Genomic DNA, 16,017 nt, shown 5'->3' with positions numbered 1-16,017 from the left:
ACATTAGCATTTTCCCACAGCATTTTGTGAGACTGTAATGGGTGGACTTCAGACCCTTTAGCAAGGATCTGGGGGCATGCTTCCATGGAAGAAAACGTGGTACATTTTTTAAGTTAAATGCATCAATCTGGTGTGCTTTTGATCACAAACCTCACTCGCTAGGACTTGGGAACCATTTTGTGCTTTAGTAATAACTTCGTAACTAACATATCACACCAACATGGCACATCAGATGGAGTTAAACAACTGGCAAATGGTCAAAATACAAAATTGAGGGCTGCATAATTAATCATATTGCTATCCTGTGTGAGTATGTAATCACCAAAGGGTGCAATTAAATGAATTAGTACCAATATAGTTCAGAATATTGTATGTGAAGTCATATATAAAATATATAAGAATAACTTCAAATTAGCGCCAGATTGTCCGCTGCAACATCATAGTATTTAACACATTAATGCATTAATAATTACAATGCAAGTATATATTTTATTGTGAAATGGGCCATTTTACATGATGAATGTGCTTTTGGTACTTGAAGTATATTTTTTCCTACTAATGCTTTTTTGTACATTTCCTTTAGCAGCTTTTACAACACAGTACTTTTACGTGTTACAGAGGATTTTATACACTGTGGCGCTGCTGCTTTTATTGGGCTTTGAATTTTCCAGCGCCTCTGGTGATAATTACCATTAGATAATTATCTGATCTTATATATTATACATTGTTTTTCACATCAAGCAGCCAAATACGTCAAATGACATTAATGAAGCGACTGATGGCTAATGTAGCTAATGTTGAATTAACATTACTTATGAATAATTACTTCTGCAGTAATGTTACCCATTTGCTGTAATACATTGATAATGATAAATTTGTGTTTGGACTAGTGGATGTTGTAACATTTGTTGATGATGCTTAGTTCACATGATGTTTGCAGTGGTTTAGCCTCCAGTGCATTATGCAGAAAGACTAAGCTACCAGTGATCACAAGCTCTGTCCTCTTTGTCTACACTAATCAATTATAGACATGTTTCATCAGCTTTATTCACATTTTATTTAATTCAGTGATAGGGCTTAAACACTTGAAGATGGTGTTAATCCACTGGAGACTAAACCACCAAATGCCTTGTCAGCAAAGTCTCAACAACTCTGTGTTTTGCAAGTGGCCCCTGTTTCCAGTGAGCACATATGCCCAAGCTTGTGCTCGCTCATACAGCAGGGAGGGGAAGTGTAGCTAGAGGGGGATTAATGACACAGTGAGAGAAGCTTTGCCGAAGCACAACATTAGAAATCTTTTATGTTGTTATGAAAGGTGTAAATTATTTTCAGCTCATTATGAATCTGTGCAGAGACAAATTAGACTATGCTGGGCTGTCACAGTCTATGTAGTTAATGGGAAACCCTGCATTATTAACACGGACACAAGATAAGACCTCAAGTAGTCAATTTTTCATTCCAGTGTGGATTTAAATGCTTCTTAAGGCTTCTGACAAATTTCACTCTCTTCTCCTCCTTTTAGGAGTCCCCTCAGGACAGTGCCATAACCAGGGACATTAACAGGACATTTCCAGCTCATGACTATTTCAAAGACACTGGAGGAGATGGGCAAGATTCTCTGTACAAGATCTGCAAGGTGAGATGACAGATGTGCTTCAAAAAAAAAAAAGAGGCAGCATTATGTCCACAAAGATAAGACGTCTTTATTGTCATTGCACAATACAATGAAATTTTGTTGGAGGCATCTTCCAGGAGCCAAAATAAAAACAATTAAAAGTCTGATATTAACAGTGACCCGAGGTAATATGATACATTATCATATACCTATAAATGATACGCCAACGTGATTGGATAAAACACTAAAGAATAAATAGCGCCGCAGCGGGCCACTCACACCACCCCCCCGTCTGCTGTGCCGAGCTGCATGCAGCAACAGGTCCAGAGACTACGCTTGCTGTTTTGATGCGCAGCGCCTGCTGCATGGTCTCGGTAACTGCAGCCGCAGAGCTCCATGGCCATGACTTGGATTCTTTGCGGGTCCCGCATCCGTACCCCGGAAGCAGTGAGCGAAGGGAGAGCATGCGCAATTGTGTCTGCGAGCATTTATCATTTATAGGTATATGATAAAATCATCTTCAAGTTGTTTTACCAGGTGAACAACTTGATAACTGATATATTTACAGTGAGCAAAGGCAGTATGATAGCAAATAAACAGTCTATTTACAACTGTATGCAATGTTCTAAAGTGGCGTAGTGGATGTGCAAGGAGATTGTCTGTGGATTTGATATGTGTTCAGTAGTGTGACAGCTCTGTGGTAGAAACTGTTCATCAGTCTTGAGGTTCGAGCGTACAGTGTCCTGTAGTGCCTCCCAGAAGGCAGGGGGGTGAAGAGGCAGTTTCCAGGATGTATGCTGTCCTGTTTATAGCTGTGACCTGCCTGATGCAGTGGGTTCTGTAAATGCTCTTTAGTCTGGAGAGCTGAGCGCCGGTGTTGCAGGACTGTTCTTCAAGTGTCCCAAGATGTGTTACCCAAAGCACTTCTTCACCACCACTGTGGTGATGGACCTGATGGCTGATTGTTTTGGTACAGGATGATTGTTGCTGACTGAGGCACATGGTGATGGAGGCTTGCTCCAGGGAGGTGTTGAACAGGTCTGTGAGCACTACTGTCAGCTCCCCTATGTAGTGCTTCAGAACCCTCCTGGTTACTCCGTCAGCTACATTAGCCTTTTTAGGGTAATGTGCTGCAGCGTCCATCTCACCTCACGTGGGCTCACCACTAGTGGTGAGTGTCCCTGCTGTGCTCACATGTCTTGTAGTTTGTCAGCGCAATCAGAGCTGCAAAGAAGCAATTTGGTCGTCTGAGAGGATAGAGTGGGTGTAGCTTGTGTAGGTGCTGTTGCAGCTGCTGATGGCTTTGATGCCACAGGCGTTGGGAGTCGGCACTGCTGAAATGCTCCTCAATGCGCTTCTTGTAACATTGCTTCGCTTCCCTGATGCCTTTCCTCATTTTGGACCTAGCTGTTTTGCAGGCCTCTCAATCACCTGAGCAAAAGCAGCATCTCAGGCCCTCAGCAGACTAATAACAGCACCATTCATTCATGGCTTATGGTTGGGGAGCGTTTGTACTGTCTTCTGTGTGGTCACCACTGTCCGTGCAGAAGGTGATGTAATCCAGTACAGATGAGGTATAGGTGTTAAGGTCTGTGTGGTTGTTGTCAAAGATGTCTAATAACAGCCGGTGTCATGCAGAAGCGTGATGTCTCTGTGGGAACACTGTTCACACCAGGACCAGGAAGGTGGAAATGATGTAAAACAAGGTGTCTCTTTTGTTTGAGTGTTTGAGCGCAATATCACCAAGGGTTTTGATAACCTAAAGTTTAGAAGATGGACCAATGTTGGTGGTTTTACAAGGTGCCTTTCACAGTAGAGTAACTGATATTCTATTCATTAGCATGACTTACAAAATTAGACAAAATATTAATTTCATTATATTGTCACATTATTATACTGAACAAACATTGTGATATGCAAACACGGCTCTGTACTAAACATACGTTGTTTGATACAGGCTCACATTCTGCAAGTGAATGCAAGTGCAAACTTAAACATAGATGTTTGCAGTGAAATTGTAGAGCATTCCTCATTAAAGTGAACATTTGCTCAGTTTCTGAGTACTTTCACAAGTTCAGAATAGCCGTTTCCTTTCTCAGAAAAACTATCTGTGTGTTTGTGATTACAAAATCAAACAGGACGCACTCGACTCACTAACCAATCCATATGCAGATATTTTTCAGTGTGCTGCTTGCAACTTGGTATTAACAAATGCTGAATATAAAGGCTGTGAAACTCTACGTATGTGTATGTGACACACTCTCTCACTCACTTTGTACTCCCGGTAATCCCTCCTGAATGCCTCGCCGCATTGTTTTCACAGTTTTTAATTTTCGTTTTATTCATTATGCATAAATCAGGTGAGGTCATTCATCTCTTTCCAGACAAACCAAGGTGTGTTTGAATAATTCAGTGGGCCCTCCCTTCTCTGTGTATGCGGATTGATCCACACTTTGTCTGACTTAAATCCATTATTTGTGTTTGTAGCTCAGTAGGCCACTACACCGCTGTTTCAGACACTCTACCTCATTCCTTCTATTCACTTGTTAAATTTCTCATTGTCTTTCACTCTACACCACTATTTGCTTTTCATTGACTTTCTGTTTTTACCTGTGTGTACAGCAGGTCCAGTAATTGCATGCGTGCACCTGTCTGTGTGCTTGATGTGTAAAAGACTCTGTATAGCTGGGTAAAACTCGGTACACAAGATTTTTCTCACTAAGCTCAGTGATGCAGGTTATGGTAAATATGACCCTGGTTCCTTCTTTTTTGTTTAAATCACTTACTCCAACACCTTTTAATTTGTCTGGCACTCCTCTCAACAGCCAGTGAGCAGTGACTCTTAACTTCTGCATTTACTTGTTGGTATATACAGAAATAATTCCAGAGAGCTTACAAGAAGGAAAAAATGCTATAAAATTCCGCCTAGGATTTGATCAATTCTGTCCAATTTTTTATATACCGTGAAATCACAACATAAGTCAATCCAAGGAGCTTCACAAGCGTAATGTCTAACTTTACTCAAATTTTATGTGGTGTAATCAAATACTCTGAAATGAAACAATCTGTGTAGCTCCAAGTGAAATATTTATACATATTTGACTGAATTGGCTTATGAAGTGCTGAAGTAATTTTTTTTCAAACCATATTTTCCGGACAAAATGTTGTACTGGATTATTAGTCACACCTGTCAAAAAAATGCATTGTAAAAATGAAAAACATATACAAATCATATTGTCAATAAGCAGTGGTGGGCACAGATAACCGAAAAATTAACTTTGATAACAGATAATCAGATAACTGAAAAGTTATCTTTGATAAGATAAAACGATAAACCACCCAAAAATGTATCGGAAGTTACAGATAACCGATAAATTCCAATATTGTCTCTGGTACATTTGCAACCACTAATAAATTGAATTTGCATTTTTATGGAGCCCTGGAAGTGTCATCGCAAAATGTTTTGCATGTGGAGAGAATGTGCGCTCATTTTATTATATTGTGCCGTGCGCATGTTTGATGATGTTGTAAAACGTGCACTTAATTCTGTCTAGACACATAAATGTTGGCTTTACACTGTGCGAGTTTTGGCCCTTTTTCATATGATTTTTCATTCGTGCGAGAATTTTTTGGGCCGAGTTTCAGGTTAATCATGCGTCCTGCATCGTGTAGTGTACATGGAGTAACAAGCATTGTCCTGTGACTGTCCCACTGATTTCAAAAAGTTAAGTGCTGAATAATGAAAGTTTTTCCTTCTTTTATTCAATAGGATGGTCTTGATTTATTCTATTTTTTTTCCTCTCTGTCTTCTCTAAGACATAGAATGTCCTCCTCATTTAATTCTTCGTTTTATGGTGGTTGGCATCCAGTTTAGTATGACATTAGTGCCACTTTCTGCACCACAGTGTGGATCAGACAGTACCTCATTCAGATCAGTGTACAAGATCAGCTTGTCATGCATGTACACATTGCCATCTTGTGGTTGTAGATGATGATGGTGTATGTATCCTCATACATACATCATCAATGTATTAATGTATTATCAATTATTATTATTATTTAGTAACAAATGGTTTTTGTTTGAGTCAGGTGGAACAGTACATAATCAACCAGTAGCCACATTTCTACTTTTAACATTTATATTGTAGTTGCATTTTAGAAAGTCCAGTTTGTGTGGTAAATGCTTGCATGCTTGAAATCCTGTTTAGTAGCTTTGGGTGGACATCATGTCTGATGCTGTCTTCTCCCTCAGGCCTACTCTGTATATGATGAGGAAATTGGTTACTGCCAGGGTCAGTCCTTCTTGGCTGCTGTGTTGCTGCTACATGTGAGTTTACATATCTCAGACAGGTCAATTAAAAATTTCTGCGCACACACACACACACACACACACACACACACACACACACACACACACACACACACACACACACACTTTTTTTTCTTTCTGCAGTACTGTAGAAAAAACTTGGTTTAAAATTTTTAAATGCGATGCACAAACACGACTCTGTTTACAAAGTGTCTGTAGGATACTGATGTTTGATAAGTGTATTTGGTGCATGATAAGTTTTTATTTTACTGAGGGATTTTCATGATCAGGCATTCAACAGATTGTCAATATTGCCATCTAGTGGAGTTTTATATGTTGTGTTTTTACAAGATGGTAGACGGGAGTCAGCTAAATGTGCCAAACTAAACAGAATCCTGAGGAATTATTTTACAAGTTTGAACAGTTTGCACATTTCTTTCAGTGCAGTCATACTTAATGTATGGAGTTAGTTCGTCATACCTACTTAAAGATATATTTTCTAATGTAATCTCATCTGAAAGTGCATCTTTATCAAAGGGTTGGTAATTCATGTAAGCCACTGTTTATTAAATCACTTGTTTTTATCCATTAGATGCCAGAGGAACAAGCTTTTAGTGTTCTGGTTAAGATCATGTTTGATTATGGGCTCAGGGACCTTTTCAAGCAGAACTTTGAGGATCTACATTGCAAGTTCTTCCAACTTGAGAGACTCATGCAGGTATAGTTGGGTTGGGACGAGTGGACCAAAATGCAACTGGACTAAAATGTTTTTGTTTATGAGGTTAGTTAGAGATTTTGTAATGTTAAACAAGCGTGTCAGTTTTGTAATGTTTTACTTACCATTATTTTCTCTCCCTTTTCTTTCCATGTCTGCCTTCACTTTGTCTCTGTTATTCTTTCTTTGCTTTCTCCTTGTATTCCCCCCTTCCCCATCCGTGTGCCTCTCTGTATTTAACAGGAGTATATTCCAGACTTGTACACACATTTCCTGAATGTGGGTCTGGAGGCTCATATGTACGCCTCTCAGTGGTTCCTGACACTCTTCACAGCCAAGTTCCCGCTTTACATGGTCTTCCACATCATTGACCTGCTACTGTGTGAGGTTGGTTGTGCATGCACACATGCAGTAAGAGGACTTGCATAAAGATGTTTCAGAAAGGTTTTACAAGTATTTAAGAAATCCTTTTACTTGTCCCATACAGTGTCCCACTGCTTTAATATTAAAACAACAATTCATTTATTATTGATTTGTTTACACAATGTATTGCATGTATTTGCCTTGAAGTGTCCACCATGAATAACAAGGAATAACTTGCTTCTACATATTTATTATACAGTAGTGTTCAGAATAATAGTAGTGCTATGTGACTAAAACGTTTAATCCAGGTTTTGAGTATATTTCTTATTGTTACATAGGAAACAAGGTACCAGTAGATTCAGTAGATTTTCACAAATCCAACAAGACCAAGCATTCATGATATGCACACTCTTAAGGCTATGAAATTGGGCTATTAGTAAAAAAAAAAAAAGTAGAAAAGGGGGTGTTCACAATAATAGTAGTGTGGCATTCAGTCAGTGAGTTTGTCAATTTTGTGGAACAAACAGGTGTGAATCAGGTGTCCCCTATTTAAGGATGAAGCCAGCACCTGTTGAACATGCTTTTCTCTTTGAAAGACTGAGGAAAATGGGGCGTCCAACACATTGTTCAGAAGAACAGCGTAGTTTGATTAAAAAGTTGATTGAAGAGGGGAAAACCTATACGCAGGTGCAAAAAATTATAGGCTGTTCATCTACAATGATCTCCAGTGCTGTAAAATGGACAAAAAAAAAAAAAAACAGACGCGTGGAAGAAAACGGAAAACAACTATCAAAATGGATAGAAGAATAACCAGAATGGCAAAGGCTCATCCATTGATCAGCTCCAGGATGATCAAAGACAGTCTGGAGTTACCTGTAAGTGCTGTGACAGTTAGAAGACGCCTGTGTGAAGCTAATTTATTTGCAAGAATCCCCCGCAATGTCCCTCTGTTAAATAAAAGACATCTGCAGAAGAGGTTACAATTTGCCAAAGAACACATCAACTGGCCTAAAGAGAAATGGAGGAATATTTTGTGGACTGATGAGAGTAAAATTGTTCTTTTGGGGTCCAAGGGCCGCAGACAGTTTGTGAGACGACCCCCAAACTCTGAATTCAAGCCACAGTTCACAGTGAAGACAGTGAAGCATGGTGGTGCAAGCATCATGATATGGGCATGTTTCTCCTATTATGGTGTGGGCCTATATATCACATACCAGGTATCATGGATCAGTTTGGATATGTCAAAATACTTGAAGAGGTCATGTTACCTTATGCTGAAGAGGACATGACCTTGAAATGGGTGTTTCAACAAGACAATGACCCCAAGCACACTAGTAAACGAGCAAAATCTTGGTAACAAACCAACAAAATTAATGCCTCACAGATGTGAAGAAATCATGAAAAACTGTGGTTATACAACTAAATACTAGTTTAGTGATTCACAGGATTGCTAAAAAAAAGCAGTTTGAACATAATAGTTTTGAGTTTGTAGCGTCAATAGCAGATGCTACTATTATTGTGAACACCCCCTTTTCTACCTTTTTTTTGCTAATAGCCCAATTTCATAGCCTTAAGAGTGTACATATCATGAATGCTTGGTCTTGTTGGATTTGTGAGAATCTACTGAATCTACTGGTACCTTGTTTCCCACGTAACAATAAGAAATATACTCAAAACCTGGATTAATCTTTTTAGTCACATAGCACTACTATTATTCTGAACACTACTGCATTTATTGAAACTGAAATTGGGAAGTATAGTAACATGTTTGCAATGACTGCCAAATTTAAGCTCAGCTATTCCTGTTTTCTTCAATTGGCTTTGATGTTTTTGGAAGACGACATTTATACAAGAAATGAAGAAAACTGGAGAGTTGGAAACACTTCTGAGCCCAGTGTCCTGTTAAGTTCATGCAAAGAATGTGATCACTGAGAGAAAAAAAATCTGGTTTAATGAAGAAAACCCATTTTAGCATAAATAACATCATTATTCTTGTTGTTGCTGTATGTCATTTAACTTGGAAAGTGGCTCATTGACATTAATAACCTGTTAAAATAATAGTGTCACATAGCACAGGTGGATGATAAATATGAAGAGAAAATAAAGGCAATATTTATTTATTTATTTATTTTTCAATTTCCTAAAATAACAGCAGTCATTTACAGTAACAGGAATGTGGAATTAAGCTGACTATAAATATATGGTCTTTAACAAAATAAGGGGTAGATGGTATCAAAATTAAAAACATTATTCATGCTTGACACCCACCCCCCAAAAAAAAAATTTAAATCAGAGGTCGACTGTCAAGATAAACCCAAAAATAATCTTTTATTGCTGGATCTCAGGAATTTGATGAAACATCTAACTAAATATATTGAATTTATTTACATAAAATTTAACTGCACAGTGAGGCAAATTTACATCTCTAGAGATTTTACATTTGTAACCAAACTAAATCTTTTTAGCAGCTCTTTGGTATCAATCTATGGAGTTGTACCTGGAAGCTGTTTTTGTTGTTGTTTTTGTTGTTGTTGTTGTTGTTGCACCCAAATTTCACTATCTGCCATGTATCCATTCCATCCAACACTTTATATGAACAAGAGGCAATGCAAATAAAAGAAGATGATGAGCAGCTGGAAATGTGAGCAGCATTTATCTGCCAGAATGTGACCTCACTTATTTTTTGGACTTTATGCTAATAGATATGATGGAGGCCAAAAATCCACAAAACCCACCCAAGAGTTTAGGGAGTAAAATCTTCATTGTCCAGTGTAATTGCAATATCCAACAAAACAAAATGCTCTGCATCCACTGAAAGCCTGCCTTGTTTGCTTCCGGGTGAAATGCACTTGAGGCGGTGAGTTCTTAAAGTTTAATGTGTGATCATGAATAACAAAAACCCAATGGCTCTTATTGGACTTCAGTCTAGACTTTGTGTATAGGAAGTTGATGTTCTTGCAGGACACATATTATGTAACACTGATGTATGTATGTACGTATGTATGTATGTAAATACTGTACAGTCCATCATCTTATCATCTGGCTCACAATCCTCACACTGTTACCCCCACCCTTGTAAGCTTTAAGCATCCATAGTTCCAAATAATGTTTTGTAGCATTAATTGAGAAACTCAGCTCTTGATTAAAAAAAGTGAAGTCATTCTGAAGCCCTTTTTTTCCCCTCGTCAGGGCATCAGTGTGATCTTCAACGTAGCACTGGCTCTTCTGAAGGTGAGATAGTTCACATAAATGTAAATCTAACACAAACTTAACCAAGACCTAACCAGCACAGCACCATTTTGCTGCATACTTGTAAGTACACAAAGAACACACAGAGAATGTTCAGCCTTGCTAAGATCTTTGGTGTTATTGCAGTAGTTTTACTGATTATATTTCTTTAACACATTGGTGTTTTGTGGCTATGTTTTGATGACAAGCTTTTTCAACATTCGCATTTTTTACACTTTTAAAAGTTCAGCATGGTAGTGAATATGCTTGTCTCCCACCAATCGATCCCTGGTTTGATTCTACCCATGCTCCATTCCCTTTGTATATCTGACGTTGCTCCAGAGGAACATTCAGCCTAAATCTTGTGCCAAATCAGTTGATGGATCTATAAAGTAAGATGAATAGAGGCAGGCCCAGAATTGCAGTTTTAATTGATCCAAGAGCTAAATGGACACAACATACCTCATTTGAAAGGCCTTGATCTTGGCTTCCCAATGGCCTTTGTTCTGGCATAATCCATCCTGCAGGCTTTTTGCTACACAACGTTGAAGACGGTGACTGTCATTCATAACTAAGCGGTATTTTTCAATGTAAGTATTATTGTTCTATTTGAAGATTTAGCAGTATATAACAAATAGCAATGCTAATAATGTTTTATTCATACTCTAGAGTATGTATTCAGCCCACACAGTTGACAAAATGATGAAAAATATGCTATATGCACATATGATGCATACTAAGTCTAAGTCATATGACAAATACTAAGTCATTTCTTCCATTTGTTCATGAGTTAGGCCATTGCGGAAAGACTCTGCGCCTTCAATTATCCAAACCTTTCCTTGCCATAAGCGTGTCAAAACATGCTACTTGAAGCCATCTTCACAGGGAGTCAACTTGGCAAGAACAGCACACTTCTGGGATAATTTAGATTTGAACAGATTGAGATCACTGCGGAATTGTAGTAGAATTTCCTTTAAAGTTGTGTGGGGACCAAAAATTTTCTGCATAGATTTTTCCACAAAAAGGACCATCTGAAAGCCAAGAGAAGTGGTGTATGTTGTCCATTTAGCTCTCGGGTTACTTAAACTCAAAATTTAGAGGCCTTTCAGTGATTTCACTCTTCATCTGTATGATCCACTGTGGCAACACTGACACAATGATGAAATGCACAGAAATTACGATTACTTCCCCTCACCATGTTGCCTTACATGTCAGAAAACAAAATTAGATTGTGTCCAGCCAACTTTGGGATCTTGGGTGGAGTGAGACTCTGCACGCCCTAATAAAAAAAAAAAAACTCCTTGTTTACTAATAAAATAATAATAGAAGGGAAACTGTGTTTGATTCTTCTCCTCTTCACGTCCATAATGAGCTAATTCTAAAGGTTTGCGCATTAATCGACACACATGCCAAAAGGCATTATGGAAAATGAGTCTCCTCTCAGTCACTGGTTGGTTGGTGTTCTCATCTCATCATTCATCTTCAACCGCTTTTCTGGGTTCGGGTCGTGGGGGCAACAGCTCCAGCAGGGGACTCCAGACTTCCCTGTGTTGTGTGTTGGGGGGGTTTGGCTGGGCATTTTGGTGTTCTTTTCTTTTCTTTGCTCTCCAGGTGGTATGCAAACTGATTTATTGTCTGTGGAGAAGGTGCTGACAGAAGAATCCTTCACCCTCATCAACGCATTGTGCAGCACCTGTGGATGGTGCTCACGTGCAACCTTAAAGACTTTCAGCTGAAGCAGATAATGAGATGGCGTTCTGCATTTAAGTCATGTGTGATTCAAGCAGAATTGCCGGGAACTCGACCTTGTGATGTTCGTTTGTGAGACGCTGAGGACCGCGCCTGGGTTTGACACATCATGCCTGTGAAGGAGGACGGGTGAGGGACACATGCTGTCAGCACACATCAGAGGTGATTGATTGTCTGAATAATTGTTAACAGTAACTTGGTATTTTGTTACGCAGAATATTTGAACATTGATGAGAATTGTGTAGCTCGCTTCTCACTGCCGTGGCGTGCGGACTGATGATCCTCCACCTGTTGTGAGAAGCTGCTCATTTACATAAAGCTTAAATTCAGACCTGAATGTGTTGCTGATAGTGTGTGCCTTTGAAGGATATTAGTTGTAGCTGCTGACTTACCTCACCTTTTCTATCCTTCGCAGAGTCGGTTTGTCGTGTCCACCTGGGGGGTGTTTGGCGGTGAACGTGGGTCCAGAAGCGCCGGGCTTCGATCCTTTTGGGCGCTGGAGAGCGTGCCGTCCTTCACTCTGACGCAGTTTTCGTTTGTACACTTTGTATCGCACAGAGGGGGGAAAAAATAAAATTGTTTTGTTATTGGAACCGCTTTCTGGTTGTTTTAGCGCTGGGTTCCGTCAAACGCAGGTCCGCTCCTCAACCCACGTCGACACATAACACCCTGGTTGGTTTATTTACTTGTAAATACCAACACACAAGTTACTGTAATGTGTGTGTTGGTTTTTACAAATAAATTATATTTGTAAATATGTTTTTTTCATTTGTAAAAAAAAGCCATTTGCAAAACTGAAAATTCTGTTTGTGAAGTGTGATTCAGCACAACGAATAGCGACCAATGATCACACATTGGTCGCTATTCATACTCCCATCCAGTAGATGGCAGTCGTGTATGCATTTTGATGGGAGGAGGCAGTGATTGAGAGGAGACTCATTTCCCATATTGCCTTTCGGTTCGTGTGTCTGTTGATGCTCAAACTTTCAGAATTTTCACATTACTTTAAAAGATATGTGAAATATTTTCACTTTATAAAAATGAGTTGCCGTTAATGTTGATAAACTGTCCGGAATTAGTTTTGTTTATGAGTGAAACCATGAGTGAAAAGTGCCTTGCTTTTCATGTCTCCTGCCACACGTCTGTGCCATTGCATGTGGAAAGTAAATGATGCTTTTTTGCAGCACCGGCAGCCGGCCTACCCCCTTCTGCTGGGGGAGGGCTGAGCTCACAGGGATCTGACAGTTGCAAAACACGCAACAGACAGGAATTTCCATGTATGATTTTAGGGTTTACAAATGTTTTTGACTGTTAAGCTTTACTCATTGTGCCAGCAAAAAAATGTTAGCAGGCTGAAAGATAGGGGAATTAAATTTAGTGGAAGCCAACTGGTCTGCTGATGGTTTTCAAAGTTAGCTGAAAAGCTAATCTGCTAACAGAAAAGTTAGCTTCGCTAATTATCAGTTGGATTAGCAGAACTGTGCCTACCACTGCATGTGACTAATTTACATGCCTGGAAATTTAATGATAAGATGCCTTAAAATTTAATGATAAGAAAACAGAAGTGATGGGACCCCCCTGCTTGAACTGGGTTCCTTAACCCCAGTATATGAAGCCAACCATCACAAATCTAGGGGTTAAAGTGGACACTGATCTGAAATTCAACAGTCATATCAGGGCAGAACTTTGTTAAATCAAGCTTTTTTCATTTGAGGCAGCTGACGAAAATAAAGCCAATTCTTTCGATGCTCTGTATGTGGGGATTAATGCATCCTCCGTTGCCAGTCTCCACATGGTGCAGTATGCTGCTGCACGTCTTTTACACATAAATATGAGGACATTTCTCCCATTTTAGCTTCCTCCACTGGCTTCCCATACATTTTTAAGAATCATTTAAAAACTTTTGTTTTTAAATCCCTGAATGCTCTTGCCCCTCCATACCTCTCTGAGCTCCTACACGCTTATGAACCCACCCGCTCTCTCAGGTCAGCTGATCAGTTGCTCCTGAATATGCCTAAACCGAAGCGGAAGCTCAGGGGGGATTGTGCATTCGCTGTTGCAGCTACAAAATGATGGAACAACCTGCCTCAACAAATTAGACAGGCTTCATCTCTGTCTGCTTTAAATCTCTTCTGAAACCCATCTGTTCTCCTTGACCTTTGACTTCATTCATTTATTTGATTTTATCTTATTGCTTTTTATCGTATAGTTATTTTACTCATGTTTTGTAGCTTTTAATTACTTTAGTTGTATTTTGTTTACAATTTTATGTCTTATGTGAATTATGCCTTTTATGATGATTTTTATTTATTCTTTTGTACAGCACTTTGGTCCACTGCTTAACAAATAAAGTTGGTTGGTTGGTTGGTTATGTCTGTGTTCACATCTTTCTTGGCAGACATCTAAAGATGATCTGATTCAAACTGACTTTGAGGGTGCACTCAAATTCTTTCGTGTCCCGGTTCCAAAGAGGTACCGTTCTGAGGAAAATGCAAAGAAACTCATGGAACTAGCGTGTAGCATGAAGGTGAGTAAAGACCACAACAGGATAAGTATTATGGCTATTCGAGTTTATTAAAATGAATGTTCAGTCTTGTATCCATCAGACAAATTTTAAGTTTTATTTTCAATACTTGTATTTAGGGATGAGTGAGTACACCACTATCTGTATCTGTTCAGCCATCTAAATTATCTGTATCCGTAGCTGTATTTGTAGTGGGCGGGGCCTAAACCTGAAGCGGGCGTGGTTTAACCCAAAATGGCTGGGGCTTAAATCAGTACATTATTTTAAGTCTGAAATTGATATGGATTGATCAGAAGTTGCTATATTTATTGTTTATTTGAAAACTATTAGTAACTGCAGAACAGTCTCAAAATTGAGATTCAAATCAATGTTTTTGATCACAAAAGTAAGAGAACTATTTATAGAACAAGTTTTTTATGAACTCAGAACATGAATATTCTTAAGTGTATGAATGAATAACAGAACAGCCTCAGAATTGACATTCAATGTAGTAGGAAATTATGAATTACTAAGTATGCATGAACAAGAGTTGTCATACTCAACACAACTTTCTTTTTTTTTAATTTTATGATCAAACTGATTTTTTTCAATTTGTTATTTTTACTACCCAATGTTCTTGGCATGTTTTTTCCACACAAAGTTAAACAATATTGATTAAGGTAGGTGTGTGTGTGTGTGTGTGAGTGAGTGAGTGACTGTGTGAGAGGGAGAGAGGTTGTTCGACTGACCAATTTATTTTTATGAACTGCAGTGAGAAAGTGTCAGATACTGCATGCAGCCATATTCATAAAAATATGAATATAGGCGACTTTGTGTGTTCAGCTACATGTGTGTAAGTGGTCTGTAAAACTGTTTATTTTTTAATGATCTGTGTGAACTTGGTGATTCATGCAAACATCCAGTGATGGCAAACAGGGAAATAATATGTCAGCCTTGTTCACTGTATTCTTCTCAAAAGCACCGCGTTCAGTATGAGCAAAGTTTTCCAACTGACTTTATATCACCAAACCAAATGAAGAGCAAGCAGACGGCTAAAAAATAATTAAATAAATAAAAAACCCGACCATAGTGGAGGTAGTGACCGACGCGACAGGAGCTGTTTTCAGGTCTGTCCTGTCAAAAGCACCGCGTAAGATACAAAACAAGTTCACCAAGTAATTTTAAATATCAGACAAACTGAAAAAGAGGCGAGCTGAAGAAAACTTAGAGTACTGACAGAGCAACGTGAGGCAGAATCCAGCCAAGCGCAGAGAGAGATCCTGTCTGTGTGTGAGAAGTCTGTGTAGGGAGGGGTGGGTGCTGTGTGTGACTGGCCAATCACAGAGCGTGAAGACAGTCAGTTAGCCAATGAGAATTTTCCTTCAGCACGAGCACAGATACTGATGAGTTTTATTCTGATCATGCTCGTGCTCGTCAAAAATGCTTTATCCGTACCGGATACTCATCTGAAACGAGTATCCAGCTCAACCCTACTTGTATTAATGGTTTTATTTTTAGTTATAATGTAAAGTCAT

General features: G+C 38.9%; 1 protein-coding gene and 1 long non-coding RNA gene across 2 annotated transcripts in view; one reads left to right on the top strand and one right to left on the bottom strand.

The window, feature by feature from the left end:
• Positions 1-16,017, bottom strand: part of LOC117529379 — an 883,736-nt gene that overhangs the window by 453,564 nt on the left and 414,155 nt on the right. The window lies entirely within an intron of this gene.
• LOC117529366 (rab GTPase-activating protein 1) overlaps positions 1-16,017 on the top strand; it is a 176,219-nt gene that overhangs the window by 100,879 nt on the left and 59,323 nt on the right. The window contains 6 exon segments of the mRNA XM_034192126.1: positions 1,523-1,636; positions 5,868-5,942; positions 6,517-6,642; positions 6,883-7,026; positions 10,192-10,233; positions 14,378-14,506. Of these exon segments, the coding sequence (XP_034048017.1) occupies positions 1,523-1,636; positions 5,868-5,942; positions 6,517-6,642; positions 6,883-7,026; positions 10,192-10,233; positions 14,378-14,506 (630 nt within the window).

Source organism: Thalassophryne amazonica, chromosome 17, assembly GCF_902500255.1.
Source record: "Thalassophryne amazonica chromosome 17, fThaAma1.1, whole genome shotgun sequence".
Lineage (NCBI taxonomy): Eukaryota > Metazoa > Chordata > Actinopteri > Batrachoidiformes > Batrachoididae > Thalassophryne > Thalassophryne amazonica.
The sequence above is the reverse complement of the archived record's forward strand: the minus strand, read 5'-3'. Positions and strand labels throughout refer to the sequence as shown.